Below are 14,861 nucleotides of genomic sequence, written 5' to 3'. Positions count from 1 at the left end.
CGGGTCCCGGCACAGGGGAGCGTGGGCTCGTGAGCCGAGTGAGCGGGGGATGTGGGGTTCAGCCAAACGCAAGGTTGGGGGCGTCGGGAGCCGAGAGGGCTGCCAGCCAGAGCCGCCGTCCGGCCGGGTCACGCGTAGACCTGGGAACGCGCGTCCGCGTGGACACGACGTCTAGTCCCGAGCGGGCGGAGGAGGGGAGCAGGGGGTCCTCCGGGAGCGACCTGAGCGGAGGAGCCCGGAGACCGAGAGTGACAGCCGGAGACAAGACAGGGACACAGCAGGCCGAGAAAGGGGCCGAATACAGGCAGAGACGCAGCGGGGACAGGGACACGGACGTCCAAGTGGCAGAGACAGGGCAGGCAGAGGTGACAGGCGTGACAGACCCGGACCAGAGGCTGCCTTCCTCGCTGGGGGAGGAGTCACAGCGCCCTCTGCGGGTCCTGGCTGGGGGAGGGGGAGCCAGTGTCACCGAGCCCCATGGGGGTCCACAGGCGTCTGTGATGGCCACAGTGCCTCCTGGGGAGTCAGACCACTCCCTGAAGATCAGAGTCCGTGGGGGTTGGAGCCACCGCGGCCCTGGGGGTGTTCTCAGACCTTAGATGGGTCCTGGCATCACAAAGGGGTTCATATCTGTTGGGAGAGGGTCACAGTGCTTTTTAGGAAGGTGAAAATGCTCTCTGAGGGATCACGGCACCACGGGTGTGTGTGTGGGGGGGGGAGGCTGGGGGTCACAGCGTCCCTTAGAGTGTTCTCAGAGCCTCGAAATGTTGTTCGGCCCCACAGGGGGTTCACAGCCTCTTGGACCATCACAGTGCCCGTAGGAGGGGGAAGATAATGCGAGGATGGCAGGCAAGGAGTCCGTCGGGATGACAACTGCCCAGTGGATCCCTGAAGCAGCTCTTTGGGGCTATCACATCCCTGTGTGTCGGCGCGGGGTGTCCCTACATCGGTCACACCCCTCTTAGGCATGGGCGCGTGGCATCTAGGGAGTCGCTGGGCAGGGTCGGGGCGAGGGCCCAGATGGCGACGCGCGCGACGCCAGCAAAGACTCCTCTGCAGGCAGATGCACCGGCTGAACGTGCGCCTCAACGTGGAAGCAGCGCCCCGCCCGCGCTGCGGGCTCAGGCCGTCCCGCAGCGCCCCCGCCGCTCGCGCCGCTGCAGTCTCCGCAGGCGCCTCGTCCACGCATCGCGCCAGGGCAGCACGAGGCTCCCGCGGGCAGCGCTGAGCCCGGGCCCCCGGCCCCCGACCGCGGTCCCCGGCCCGCCCCCCAGCAGCAGGTAGCGGCGGCCGGGCAGCAGGCGCGGGCAGCCGCAGGCCGCGTCCCGCGCCGGCACCCACAGCGCGCTGCTCCCTCGCCTCGCGCGCTCCTCGCCGCTCCGGAACACTGCAAGCACGGCCACCGGGAAGCGCGTCCACGAGCCGCGCGCCTCGCCGCGCGCGCCCACCGCCACCTGCACCGCTGAGGGGGGCGGGGGGAGGGCGAGATGGGGCGGGGTCAGGCGGGGCGGAGCCGGGAGGGGGCGGGCCGCGCGGAGGAGCCCTGGGCGCCCGCGGTGTGGGGAGGGGGGCAGAGAGAGGGGACCGGGGCGGGGGGGTGGGGGGGGTGACAGGGCGGGGCCGGCGACAGTGGGAGGCCCAGGGAGGGTCAAGGGACGGTGAGAAGGTGACGGCAGGAGGCCTACCGTAGTCTTTCCTGCAGAACTTCTTCAAGCTGATGCGGTAGCTGCCGCGGGCTGGTTTGCAGTGCACGTCGCAGTCTGGAGGGGGTGTGGAGGCTGGCACGGATCCCTCCCTTCTTACCCCGCCCTTTCCTCCTCCCCCTCCTTGAACCCCAAGCCCCCTTCCCCCACAGTCATGCCAATCTGGGCCCCTGTTCTTTGTCCACTCACCCTGGGGTTCCACAGAGCTGCTCTCCTCAGTGGGTCCAGGGACAGGCGTCTCTGCGGACAGGGTGAGAGAGCCGCCTGCATTTGAGGGGGAGGATTCGTAGGGCTCTGGGGGCAAGCAGGTAGCTGCGGGGAGGGGGGGTGTGGAGAACTGGTGTGGTTTCGGCTGAGGTGGCGGAAGCAGGGCAGGGTCACTCACTAACGCAGGGTGCCACGGGAGAGCGGCTCTGCTGGAAGCCGGGGGCGCAGCGATTGCAGGTGAGGCCCGTGACACCATCCTTGCAGGGACACTGGCCTGTGGTCTGGTTGCAGGTTTTGCCAGCAGCACCAACAGGGTGACAGTCACATGCTGAGGACAGAGACGGGACGGTCAGAAGCCCATCTGGGGAGGTGGGAACCCAGAGGGTGAGGACGTGCAGGCAGCCGGCGGCAGGCTCACCCCTGCAAGCGCGGCGGTCACTCAGGGCACGGCCAGGGTCTCGATAGAAGCCCTCCCGGCAGTAGTGGCAGTGGCGGCCGGCCGTGTTGTGCCGGCAGTTGAGGCAGACCCCGCCACTGCGGCGGCCGGATAGTCGGTACAGCTCCATGTTGAAGCGGCAGCGGCGCGCGTGGCCATTGCAGGAGCAAGCTGCAGGAAGGGATGGGTCAGGGGCAGGCTGGCCCAGTCCAGGGTCCCCAGGCCGCCCTCCAAGGCCTCACCAAGGCAGGCGTGGGCTTCCCGGGCCGTGGCCCGCTGCCACGGCCTGTCGCAGTAGAAGGGCTTGCAGCGGCCGCAGTCGGGGCCCTCGGTGCCATGCTGGCAGTCGCAGATTAGGTGGCCCTGGGTGTCCAGCAGGCACCTTGAGGCATGCCCATTGCACTTGCAGCGCCCGCCCACCTGGAGCTCAGTCGCCGAGTAAGAGTAAGGGACCATGGCCACGGAGTCCCTGGTGTCCCCCAGCACGGCAGGCCTTGTGAGCACTATTCGAATGTCTGTGGCAGTCACCCAGTCTTGGAGCACTGGGCTGCTGTCCAGATCCAGGCCTGGTGGGCTTCCGTCCTGCACGCTGAAGGCCAGAAGGCCACCACCATCGGGCTGGGCCTGGGGCTCCGGGAAGCACAGAGCTTCGGGCCCTGGGCCTGGTGGGCCATCCGCAGGGACAGGCAGGCGGCCATAGTCCAGGCCACAGCGGGAGGAGAAGAAACCCAGTGGGGCCCAGCTGCGGCCATGGTCCTGTGACTTGAGCAGGGCCACCGAGGCGGGGGGCGCAGAGCAGAAGCGCAAGCTCACGAACACCAGCTCAAAAGCCTTGCCCAGGGGCACTGTGAGGGTCACGTTGAAGGGCGCCTGCGTCAGTGAGTCCGAACGCCAGCACACAGGGCTTGTGGTGCTCCCTGCGGAGGTCAGGAGGGCGGCCGGGTGTGCCCGCCTCGGGTCGGAGGCATCACAGGCCCGCGTGGCCGGCCGCCCACACGTGCTGGACGCCAGTACCTCGCGGCCCAAGGCGGCATTCACCAGGCCCGGCACGCAGCCGCGGGGCGCGCCCCCCTCGTCATGGCAGGGGTCGGCGGGCGCCGGCGGCCCCAGGCTCAGCGCGGTCGAAAGCGTGCCCGCGGTCAGCAGCAGCCCCCAGGGCCAGCCGGGCATGGCCGGAGTCGCGGTAGATCCGCCGGCCCGCCGGGCCCCACGCTGCTGCCCTCGGGGTGGGGGTGGGGGGCGGAGAGCGAGCCCGGGTCCGAGGCTCTGCCCGCTGGCCCGCAATGCCAAGCAATCCCGGGCGGCCCCAGACGAGGCCCAGAGGTGGGAGCAGCCGCGGGCACGCCCCGGGCCAAGCGCAACAGCGGGGATGCTGGCTGCGTCCTCCCGCTGGGCCTGGAGCGATGACAGGAGTCGCCCCCGCTCCCGGCGCCTCCGCCCGCGGAGGCCCCACCCGTCGCCCGCCGTTGCACTCACCCACAGAGGGCCGGGTCGAGCAGGTCTCCCGGCCTCCCAGGAAGGGCCGAGCGCGGGCGGGGCCTGGGGCGCCCCGGCCGCCGCCTCCTCCCGGCTGTAGCGACGACGGGCGAGCTGTGCCAGGAGGGGGTGGGGGGCGCGGTAGGCGCGAGCCTGGGCCCGGCCGGGGGCGGGGCTGCTCGGGCCGGGAAGGAGGGAGGAGAGGGGAGGGGGCCTCGTCGGCAGAGCCGGAATCAGAAGCAGATTCAGACACTGGCGGGGCCAGCGGGGGAGGGGGCTGGGAGGCCCGCGAGCCGGGGGAGGGGCCGGGGAGCCAGGAATGCGGCTGGCGGGAGGGGTCTGGAGGGGGCGGCTCAGCCACGCAGCCCGTGGGGGACCACCCAGCAGGGTCCCCGGCCTGCATCCAGGCCCTGACTGCTCCTGGGGCTGTGCCACGTGCTGGGCGGGGGTCTGGCCGCCTCCTCCCTCAGGCCCATCTGGCAGACTGGGCTCCGGATCTGAAGGCTGGTGCCCCGATGCTCCCCTGGGTCCCTACAGGGAACACTCAGGGCTGGAGGAGCCAAGCAGAACTGGTGGTTATGGGATGTCCCCAAGGCAGTGGTGTGCACGAGCAGAAAAAAACCGCACCTTTGGGACCAGGTCTGATTTTGAATCCAAGCTGCTCCGACTTCTAGTCCTGTGGTTCAGGTTCCTTAACCTGAGACTGAGTGTTTTCACTGGACAGATGCCTGTTACTCAACTTTGCTGAGCCATTGGGGAGGTTTGATGAGCTACCTAGGTATTGGCAGCCAGGGCCTCTACAGACTGGAGTCTCTCCTGCTTTATGTTCAGGAAGGATGCATCCTCCCCGTCTGACCTGAGCTTACCTAAATGATGAAATTGGCATACCCCCTCTACCCCCAACCCCCAGATCAGGCCAAACTCTTGTCCCAAAGCATCTCTGGGTCTCTGTCTGATTGCCTCGCCATGATGGGTCCAGCCCCCAGAGCTGGCAGGGAGAAAGGGAAGCTGTGTGTGGGGGCCGGGGAGCCCACTAGGTAATAGGGTTCCTTGGGGTTCAGGGGCTTGGTCAGCAGTTGAGGATCCCTATGCAGGGTAGGGAGTGGAGTCTGGTCCATGGGGAGGGCTTGGTCACAGACAGCTCGGCATCAGAACCCCTGAGCCTGGCCCACTTCCCAGCAGGTCTGGGTAGAGAACCTGAAGCGGGAGCCCAGCTGGGCAGCCTGGTCACCAGGTGGGGAAAGGGCAGCTGCAGCTGACAGTGACCCAACCAAGAGAGACCAGGGATTGCTCTGGATAGAGACCACTTCCCCTGTTAGGTCTTTGATGGACAGGGCCAAGCCTCCCAGGAAGGGGCAGCTGCGTGCACGGGGGCCAGGGAACACAGGGACATGTGTGACCTGAGAGAAAGTCTGAGTCCTGAAGGTTCAGATGGGAGGCTCACCTCTGGCCAGGCCCTGCAGCTGGCGGAGGACGAGGACGCCGTGCAGATGCGTCTGTGTGTGCAGAGCCTCACTTGCAGCCAGGCTAGAGAGACTGCGAGCACCCACAAGGAGAGGGTAGGGGGAGGCAGAACCTTCGTGTTCTTCGGGAGGGGAGGGACAGGAGGACGCTGGGACCTCCCCTGGGAAACCAAAGGAGAAGAGGAGGGAGCAGCATGAAGACAGGGTGATGGGGCACCTGAAGTGACAGGCACCCTCCAGCACAAATGCGGGGGGGGGGGGGCGGTTGGTGGAGGGGCTGATGAGATCACAGGAGACTTGGGAAGGATTGAGCCAGAGGGGCTGCTGGCCTCTCTCCCTTCACCTTTGGCAGCCGCAGGGAGTCTGCGGTTCCCCTCTGCCCCACAGAACAGGTGCCACGGTACCTCACCTCAACTTCCCGATAAAAAAACGCGCCCCTCAACAACAGATAGGTGCGCGAATAAGGGAGCTGACAGCACATCCTGCTCCAGAATGAGTGACATTTGGAACTGGCACCTTCCCAACCACCCCCTTCAACATCCCTTCAGGTCATCAGCGTCCAACTCAGCCTGGGATGAGCAGAGCCCTGGCAAGAGAGTAGAGGCTGCAATAGAACCTTCTGGGTGACTAGCTGGCCACGGTGGGGAGACGTGCCCAGGCCCAACATGCAGGTTCCACAGAGCCTGAGACAAGCTTCCAGGGAGCCCCTGGCTGAGTGCGCTTCAAGACTCCTGGCAGGAGGGAAGAAAGGAAATCAGGGAGCAGGCTCCCCTCCAGCTCCGGGCCAGCCTGTGCAGGCTTTGTCTGCAGCCCAGCTTCCTCCTGAGTCGGGCGAGGGGCTGCAGAACATCTGGTGGTTTCTGGTGTGGGTGGAAAGAGGCCCCCAGGGCTCAGCCTGCTGCCAGTGATCATCCCTGTTAGCAAGCCGGGAGTTGCGGGCCCAGAGGGCGGCGGTACCACCAGCTCCCTGGGGAGGAGGCTGCAGGCAGCCCCACCTCTTCCCTGCAAGGACCAACCCCCCCCCCCCCCCGCACAAATTCTCTTCTGGCCCCTAGGATGGCCCTGGCAGATGGCCTGATGAGAGTTAAGCCCAGCCCCCAGTGCAGGCTCATGGCTCCGGAGGGCTGGCCGACCTGTCCCCAGCCTGTCACACCTTCTCAGCCGGTCCTGCCCCATTCTGGCACCTTAGAAGAAGCTCCGCCTCCCTGCCTCCCCCTGCATCTTCTCAGGCCACTACAGTCCTCCCATCCCCACCGCACGGTCCCCCCGCCCCCCCCCCCCCGTCGGAGTGACAGCTGCTGGCTTTGGGGCAGGCGGGGAACCCATCTGGGGGAGAAGGGGCCCAGGGGGCCAGACGTCCCAGGCCTCAGGGGGCTGGGGTCTTTCCCTTAAAAGGCCAACTGATCTAACACTCCCGGCCTAGCCCAGGACCTACTGTCCCCTCCAGACCTTTGCAAGCCACAACTCGTTCACACATGGCACAAACATTTATTGAGCGTCTATTATGCCGAGAGGGGCTTCCAACCCAGCAGTGAGGACAGACAGCAGGGGGAGGGGCGTACTGCACGCTGCGGCTCGACCCGGGAGGGCGGACCCCGCCAAGTCCGTGGCCTTCTTGCACCCTGCATCCCCGGCAGGGCCCCCGTGCCACGCAGGCTCTCTCTGTGGTCGCCACCCGCTCTGCACGCCAAGCAGAACACTGAAAAGCAACATTGGGAGGAGGGGGGAGAGGCGAGAGGGGAGAGCACAGGGAAATGTCTGGTAGCCCGCACGCCCTTGGCCTCCTAAGGGCTCGGGAAGAAACGGTCGAAGGAGGGGGCCTCCGCGACCCGCCACCCGCGCGCTGCGCTGCGCGCACCCAGCCGTGGCGAGGGCCGGAGGGAGGAGGCGCCCGGCTCGCGGTGACTTCGCTGGGGAGGGGGCCGCCCGCGCGGGCTCAGGACGTCCCCGGCTCCCGCTGCCCCGCGCGCCCGGCCCGCCGCCGCCGCCGAGCGTGCCAGCACAGGAAGGCGGCGGCCAGGAGCCCGAGGCCCGCGCCCAGCGCGGCCAGCGCCACGCCCTGCTCCGGGTCCAGGCGAGGTCCGCGCAGCGAGAAGGTGATGGCTGTGGCAGCGGCGCCGGTCACCAGGGCCACAACGCCGAACGGCAGGACGCAGCGCGGCCAGGAGCCCCCCACGCCGCCGGTGGCCAAAAGCAGCGCTCGCAGGGCCCCGGGGGGTTCGGGGGACGCGAGGGGCTCGGCAGGGGCCGCGGGTGGGGGCTCGGGTGCGCTCATGCCGCCGACGCGGGGGCCGCGTTCAGGGTGGGTGTGGGAGCCCGCGCAGACCCCACTCCCGTCCTCGACCGCCACGTCAGTGCGGATTGGCCCGGGATGCGGTGACGCCACCGGGACGCCGAGGAGAGGAGTTCGCTGCCGCCTCCTGGCTTGGCGTTGAATCTGGGTGGGCGGGTGCAATCTAGAGGGGGCGCCTACCCAGACCTTTGCTCTCATCCTTCCAGACGCTACGGGGGTCACCTCCCTGCCCAAGTGCGGGCAGGACAGCCCTCCACAAAGACATCACCAGGACTGGTCCTGATAGGCGGGTCATCGAGTCCACAACCTTTGGGCACCCATCTGGGCCTGGCCAGGGATCGAGGTGGACTGCACCCCTGCCCTCATGGGGCAAAGGTCCAGTAGGGAAGGTGCATAATAAACGAAGTGAACTGGTGGATTAAATAATTTTGGTGGAGGTCACTGGTTATGGAAACTAATTTTTGGGTGGCCAGTGACAGGGTGGTGGTGGGACTCACCCTGGATATGAAAGGTTCCTCAAGATCAGAGTAACTGGGCATGAGCTCTGGAGACAGTGATGACAGTGGTCAGGAGAGGGGGGTGGCTGTCCCCAGGCTCCCTATCTCTTGGCTTCCCTTCTCTGTTCCTGCCCTGGGCAGTGGACATTGCTATTCCAGTCCCTAGAGGCCCCTCAGTACAATGAGGAGTGGTTTAGGTTTCCTACATTGGTCTATCATCTGGTTCCCAGCAGGCCACAAAACCTGGGATTCCATGTTCAAGGTTTCTGGCCTGTGGGACTGTGGGGGCTTTTATAAGGACTTCCTGCTGCGGCGCAGAGCTATCTCCAGGCTGCTTCAACATCACTCAGTCCTTCCCCCATACCTACTACCCCTCATCAGCTCTCAGGAAACCAGGGCTTCTCCAGGGGTTTCCTGGGTCTGGATCCCCTGGGACAGAGGCTGGTTTTATTCCCTAATTGCTCATCGCTGTCCACACAAAGGGCCAATGCCCCAGCTCTGAGGATCGTGCTCTGCACAGGTGATCAGTAATGGTTTTTGTTTAATATAATGCTTATTTTTGAGAGACAGAGAAGATGAGCGGGGGAGGTGCAGAGAGGCGGACAGAGGCTCTGAAGCCGGCTCCATGCTGACAGCAGAGAGCCAGATACTGGCCTTGAACTCACAAATGATGAGATCGTGACCTGAACCAAAGTCAGATGCTCAACCGACTGACCCACCCAGGCACCCTCAGTAAAGGCTTAAAGAACACCAGACTCCCAGGCCTCACCAGGGCCCAGCACTGTGTAATCTGTCCTCACCCCCGACCTAGCGGTAATAACCACTGCTGTGGGTGCGCGGGCTCCTTGGGAGCACCCGGGGGTCATCTGAAACTGGCCCCCACGTGCAGAGGGCAGGGAGAGACTGAAGAAGGAGGCAGGCCACTCCAGCCGGGCGGGTGGCGGGGTCAACAAGCAAACGGGCCTTATCTACAAGACGTGTCCTGGGCTGCGGCACCCGCCCGCCAGAGCTTAGAGGCTGATGTCGCGGGAGGCCCTCAGCGGGCTCAGCCGTGTACCCCCGTGCAGGTGTTTAAAGTATCACATCACTACCTCAAGGCTGTGTCCTCGGAGCAGCCCCTGGGAGTGACGAGGCAAGTGGAACCCACATTCCGAGGACAGGGGAGGGGGCGAGGAGCCTCCCGCTGCCCAGATCCAGCTCACGGGTCAACGGGTGGTCACGTCTCTTCAATTACCTCTCCCAACAACTAACCCCAGAATGACAGTGAGGACAACACTGGGCCCTTGAGAATCTTGCTAAAAGTCCCACAGCAGCAATTAAGAGTAAGCCCAACCCTGTGACTGGTTTAAACCCAGAGGTCGTGACCTTGACCTGTAAGTTGTTTTTTGTTCCACAAAGCAAGGATTCCTTCAGCAGGGGAGGCAGGGGGGAGGGTGCCCACGCTGGCCACAGCAACAGCTGTGGGGTTGGTGAGCACAGATACCACGCGGTGCCCACCCACTCTGATATAGGCTTGTGGCTTTTGTGTTTTCCCATGAGCCCAGTATAGTCTAGGGGATTGGAGGGAGGGGTTTCAGGTGTGCTGGGGCCAATGCTGGCAGAAGTCCCCAGTCCTGCTCGCCTTCAATGGCCTTTCCCTCCCTTCAGTACGTGTTCTCAGTGAATACATCTGATGCGTCTCGGTGAGCAAAAACACGCATCAAATCCCATCTTAGTGTGATTTCAATATACGTACTTGCTAAAGTAGTGTTAATGTCACACAAGTGGCTTATAGATCTAAAGCGAGAAGAAACCGAAGTGCTACAAAAAGCCCCAGAAAGGCCTCCGGTCTCAGCCTGGGGAAGGCGAAGCCAAGCGGAGGTCTGACTACTCGCTTTAGCTGCTGTGAGAAGGGCCCTGGGTTCCTCAGGAAGAGCCAGGGGACTGTCCTCAACCCACCTGGGAAAGCTGGTTTACCAGGGTGGGTACACCATCTCTGCATTGGAAATCCTCTCAGTCCCTGTTAACTAGTGGGGGGCAGGGAGTGGTCTCCCAAGAGTCTCAGTGTCCGAACAAGGTCACCCTCATGCCAGGGTCCCGAGGCCTGGGAACGGGGCTCGGGGGTGGCAGCCGGCCACGGGAAAGGTTCAGTCGGCAGGTTCATCTCGAAGGACGGTGAGGAAGCGCTCCCCTCCCTCGCAAAGCAGGCTGTGCACAGCTCGGCAAAGCGCTAGCCAGTGTGGCCCCTGTGTGCCCACCAGGGGGAGGAGTTCCGCCATCAGGACCTGAGGGGTAACGAAGAGTTAAGATCTCAGGAGGGCCCGGGCCCTGTCCCGGGAGGGCTCACAGAAGGCCCTGAATTGAGGCAATTCCAGGGCGGGCTTCAGGCATGTGTTCCAGCCCCTCCCACCTTCTAAAGCTCTGCCCCTGGGCCAATGCTGTGTCAGCATGCACACAAGCCCAGAAGCCCCATCTTCAGATGGACCAAAGCCCACGGCTCCCCCGTCGCCCAGTCTCCACGCCCCTACTCCGGAAGTACCTTTTCCAGGTGGATCTGCTGGTCTAGCATGGCCACCTGCAGCCTCAGGGCCTCTAGAGTCTGCAACTCCTGGGTGCTGGAGTAGAGAAGAAGCTGGGGGCTCCAGATAGGGTCTGTTCCTCCTCCGCAGGGCAGTGAGGCTCCGGGGCGTCTCCCCACAGGCCACGGCCCCAGCTGCTGTCCCACCACTGCTGTGAAGGCAGGGGGAGGTGGACTCATGGGGTGGCAGCCAGGGACCTCCTCCCCATCTGCCTTTGGTGGGGGCAGTGCAAAGTCAAAGGTTTGCCTCCTAGACGAAGCCTCGTTATCCGTGAAAAATCATCTCTAGTGACACGAAGCAAGCCAGGGGCCGGTATGTCTCTGCTTCTCACACGCCACCCTCAGTGACTAGGAAAATAAGCCGACTGTTCGCAGAGCCAGGGCCCGTCAGGGGAAGGGCGGGGGGGGGGGGGGGCAGTTCTGGCTGGTCCCGTGGGACAGTTCGGGGGGGGGGGGCTCCAGAAAGGACCTGCCCTGAGTGTCCTTGCTCCTGAGCAGCTGTTAATGCTGCCTTTTGGCTCCAGGACTTCGACCACTGACAAGACTTCAGCACATACTGAGGGGTATGTGTGTCGGTGGGGAGGGGGTCTCACCTGCACGCAGCTCCTGCAGCCTGTGGAGACACTGCTCCGTGATGGCCTGCAGCCCCTCCAGGGTAAGCAGGCAGCGGTACTCCTGCATGCAGTCAGCAGGGTCTATGCAAAAGTCAAGGGAGAGCATAGGTCAGGTCCACGCCAGTCCCAAGCCCTCCCCGGCCCAAGACACGCAGCAGGGCCCACTGACCTGCCGAGAGCACTTCCTCCATTCGCCGTCTCAGCAGCAAACAGGCCGTCCGCAGGAGCCCCACCTCGGCCTCCATTGCTGCAGCACTGAGCCCAGAGCCGGGCCCGCCGGACTGGACACGGGTCAGGGAAACTGCTCTGTGGCCAGGTTCCCCCCTTCCCCTCCTACCAAGGACAGGGCCCCAGAATGGCTCTGGCCCTTCCTGGAGTGGCTCCTGAAACTCACCAGGCTCAGAGCCAGGACCACCCCCCACCCCCACCATGGAGGGTCCCACAAGCCCAGCAAGAATACAGTCATCTGCATTTTCTGGAGGAACTGGGTTTTGGCGGTGGCAGCGGCATCCACGGAGTCACTGGTCTGTGTAGAGCTGAGCTGGGCCCACAGGCTGGGATGGACACACAGGCACCCGGGAACCAGAGAGGGACGCAGTTATGCCATCCAGCTGGGCCTCAGGAGGCAGGGAAGGGCCAGGGAGGGGCCCCAGGTAGGGGTGTCTGGCTCTGCTCAAAGCCAGGAAGGACCTCCGGAGGCCTTGGAAAACTGAGAGGACACTGTCCACGAAGAGACGACAGAGCCAATGTACTCTGGGAAATACCCAGAGAAAGTTCAAGGAAAAAGGGGAGAGGGGCTGGCAGCGACTGGTACCGGAGCCTCCCTGGGACAGTGGTAAAGAACTCGGGGTGCAGGCACAGCACACACTTGAAAGGCACTGCCGTGTTTAACCCCCACGACACCTCTCTGAAGCTGATACCATCATTCTCTGCTCTGCAGAGAAGACAAACGGGGACCCGGGGTCTCTTAGCTTCAAAGCCGGCAGAGTCTAAGGTCATGGGGGCGGTCCTAGCTGATCTCGGAAAGTGTCCCACCCAGCCAACAAAGCAGAGAGGCCTGCTGGAAAAGTCTTACCGAGGAGGCCCTGCGCTGCTGGGAAGCCTCAGCCTCCCCGCTGTCCACACTCCCCTGGTCTCCCCTACCAGCCCCACCCAGCTGACACTCAGCCTTACCGGGAGTTCCGGGAAGCCGCTTTCCTGTAGGCCATGGGTAGCCGCAGCAGGATCCTGTCAGGGAAGCCAGTGCTCAGAGAAGCCGCACTCTGGGGGCTGCCCCCCTCAAGCCCCGAACAGGGCTTCCAGAGTGGCTTGGGAGCCAGCAGTCCACGTCTGCCCTGGCAGAGAGAAGAGAGGGAACCAGGAGCAGAGCCCATTTGGAGCCCCTGGGCTATATGGATGAGAGAACAGGTTACTGGACAGGCCCTAGTGATGTTGCGTTCTGCCAGCTTTGGGGCATGGGTCTCATGGGATGGCACCCTGGAGGCTCCCCTGGCCCGCATCGGGCTCAATGCCCTGTCCTCCCTGTCACCCCACATCCCAGACTCCTGCTGCTGGCCAGGGTCTGATCTAGAAGAGACAACAGTTCCTCCAGGAAGAGTCTGGGAAACCTACCCCTTCTCCTTCAGTGTGAAAGCTTCTGGGGCTTGAAGAGCAGCCGATGGGGGTATCTGTTGGTCCCTGGGGCCTGGTCCAGGCTTGGTGGCTCGGGATCCTCTCCCCATACGGGTGCGATCCCCCACTGACAGGAGCCTGCACTCAGGGAGGCCCCTAGCAGGCACCACAGTCTGCTGGATGCCCCTGGGGGGTTTTGTCTCTGAGACTCGACAGCTAGCCTGGCCGGAGGCCCGGGACGGGGCAGAGGCTGTGGTGGCAGAAGTGGCAGCAGACCCAGACTTCAGGCTGAGGGCCTTGTGTCTTTCTCCAGTCTTAGAGATGCCTTTTCTCACCCGTACAGCCTTCTCCAGTGCCTGGGTCAGAAGCTCCAGCTCCTTGAGGTCTTGAGGGCTGGGTGTGGATTCTGCAAAAACCAAAGACCCATGCGTGCAGTGGTCACTCACCACTGCTTGTCCGGAAAACAGAGCAGGAGTGGCACCAGGAGAAGGTGGGTGCTGGAAGTTTACCCGGAGACGGGGCCTCTCCACTGGTTTCTGGCGCTGGGGTTGGCTGCGGAGCCGGGGTCTCGGCTGGTTCCCTGCGAAGTTTCACAGTACAGTCGTGGCACGGCCAAGAGGCAGGGTTCAGGCGCAAGGGACCCCAAAGGGGCCGCCTGGCTTTGCGGCGGTCCCCCAGTCCGGGGGCTCCGAGGGGGGTTCCCAGGACCCGAGGGAGGCCTGGCCGGGCGGTCTCGGGGTCCGCGTACCAGGTCCGCAGCAGCCGGCGGGAGACGCGCAGGCTCCGCTCCAGCTGCCTCTGTCGCTCAGCGCAGGCGTCCAGGGCGTCCCGCAGCTCGGCCACCAGCCTGGGAGGGGCGCACCGGCGGCTTAACACCCCGGCCGGCCTCGCGCCGCGCCCCCTCCCGCCCCGCTCCCTCCCTGCGCGCGGGTCTCACCGGCGCGAGCAGTCCGCGGGCAGCATGAAGGCGACAGCGGCTCCTCCGGATTTGCCGCCTCCAGGAAGTCCGGGCCTTTCCGGGCTAGAAGACCGCCCCCTTCCGGCCGGACTACCCAATCCCAAGCCCAGAGCGCAAGCCCCGCCCCCGCCGGGCGCGCAGCCATTCCCATTCGGAGCAGGGCCCCGGGGCAGCAGAGGGTCCTCACGTGATGCGCAGACTTGTGGTTTGAATGGGTAGACAGACTGTGGCACCTGTGGTCACTTACGGTAGACTTTGCCTGTCCTTATTGAAGGTGCTCTAAAGCGGGGCCGAGCTGCCTTGCGGACCCCAGGCCACCTAGCACAGGGCAGGGGACGTCGAGTGACCCAGTTTACTGGGGTAACAGTCGCTAGAGGTGAGAATAACGCGTGTTAGGGGCAGAGCTAGGGAGGAGGGAGTGTTCACTTTTGGACATGCTGGTGATATGATGACATTCGGAGGTGGCATCAGGTAGGTACCTGAGCATAGGCTCCTGAAAGTCCAGGAGAGCTGGGATTGTGGCCCGTGAACAGCAGGTCTGGGCAAGAAGGTCCAGTGTGGGGCAGGTGTGTTTAGACAGGGACAGGTGAAGGATGGGTGGTGCAAGGGGAGCTAGAATCCAGAGGGATGGAGGAGTGGAGCTTCAGATGTCATGGGGGGGGGGGGATAGATGCTAGCTGGGTGTGTGTGTGTGTGTGTGTGTGTGTGTATGTGGACAGATGCTAGCTGGGAGGAGGTGGGGATACATGCTAGCTGGGGTGTGTGTGTGTGTGGGGGGATAGATGCTAGCTGGGTGTGTGTGTGTGTGTGTGTGTATGTGGACAGATGCTAGCTGGGAGGAGGTGGGGATACATGCTAGCTGGGGTGTGTGTGGGGGGATAGATGCTAGCTGGAGGAGGGGGGGATAGATGCTAGCTGGGAGGAAGGGGGATAGATGCTAGCTGGGAGGAGGGGGCGAGAGATGCTAGCTGGGAGGAGGGGGCGAGAGATGCTAGCTGGGAGGAGGGGGCGAGAGATGCTAGGTGAGAGGAGGGGAGGTAGATGCT

General features: G+C 64.3%; 2 protein-coding genes across 3 annotated transcripts; both read right to left on the bottom strand.

The window, feature by feature from the left end:
- Positions 1-1,121: 1,121 nt before the first annotated feature.
- NTN3 (netrin 3) lies at positions 1,122-3,516 on the bottom strand. Its single transcript, XM_030300247.1, has 6 exons — positions 2,589-3,516; positions 2,329-2,517; positions 2,089-2,238; positions 1,893-1,943; positions 1,686-1,760; positions 1,122-1,462 (listed from the first exon to the last, which is right to left on the bottom strand). Exons 1-6 carry the CDS (start codon positions 3,514-3,516, stop codon positions 1,122-1,124), a joined length of 1,734 nt encoding a protein of 577 aa, XP_030156107.1.
- Positions 3,517-8,736: 5,220 nt separating this feature from the next.
- On the bottom strand, positions 8,737-13,845 carry TEDC2 (tubulin epsilon and delta complex 2). 2 transcript variants are annotated; one of them, XM_030301448.1, is made up of 10 exons: positions 13,795-13,845; positions 13,606-13,704; positions 13,367-13,437; positions 12,858-13,263; positions 12,420-12,473; positions 11,707-11,800; positions 11,416-11,527; positions 11,226-11,327; positions 10,594-10,784; positions 8,737-10,339 (listed from the first exon to the last, which is right to left on the bottom strand). In XM_030301448.1, the coding sequence occupies exons 1-10, from the start codon at positions 13,818-13,820 to the stop codon at positions 10,202-10,204; spliced, it is 1,293 nt and encodes a 430-aa protein (XP_030157308.1). In that variant the 5' UTR covers positions 13,821-13,845; the 3' UTR covers positions 8,737-10,201. The 2 variants fall into 2 exon arrangements, with proteins under 2 accessions (XP_030157308.1, XP_030157309.1); XM_030301449.1 differs by having other exon boundaries at positions 10,594-10,781.
- Positions 13,846-14,861: the final 1,016 nt, after the last annotated feature.

This window comes from Lynx canadensis, chromosome E3 (genome assembly GCF_007474595.2).
Source record: "Lynx canadensis isolate LIC74 chromosome E3, mLynCan4.pri.v2, whole genome shotgun sequence".
Classification (NCBI taxonomy): Eukaryota; Metazoa; Chordata; class Mammalia; order Carnivora; family Felidae; genus Lynx; species Lynx canadensis.
This window is presented reverse-complemented; position numbering and strand designations above follow the sequence as displayed.

Coding starts and splice junctions, on each gene's coding strand:
- NTN3 (XM_030300247.1), bottom strand. CDS start 3,516: ATGCCCGGCTGGCCCTGGGGGCTGCTGCTGACCGCGGGCACGCTTTCG. Junction 2,239..2,328: donor TGACCGCCGCGCTTGCAGGG/GTGAGCCTGCCG, acceptor CTCTGTCCTCAG/CATGTGACTGTCACCCTGTT. Junction 1,463..1,685: donor GTTCTGCAGGAAAGACTACG/GTAGGCCTCCTG, acceptor CGCCCCCCTCAG/CGGTGCAGGTGGCGGTGGGC.
- TEDC2 (XM_030301448.1), bottom strand. CDS start 13,820: ATGCTGCCCGCGGACTGCTCGCGCCG. Junction 13,438..13,605: donor CGCCGGCTGCTGCGGACCTG/GTACGCGGACCC, acceptor GAAACTTCGCAG/GGAACCAGCCGAGACCCCGG. Junction 10,785..11,225: donor GCTGCAGGAGCTGCGTGCAG/GTGAGACCCCCT, acceptor CTGCCTTCACAG/CAGTGGTGGGACAGCAGCTG.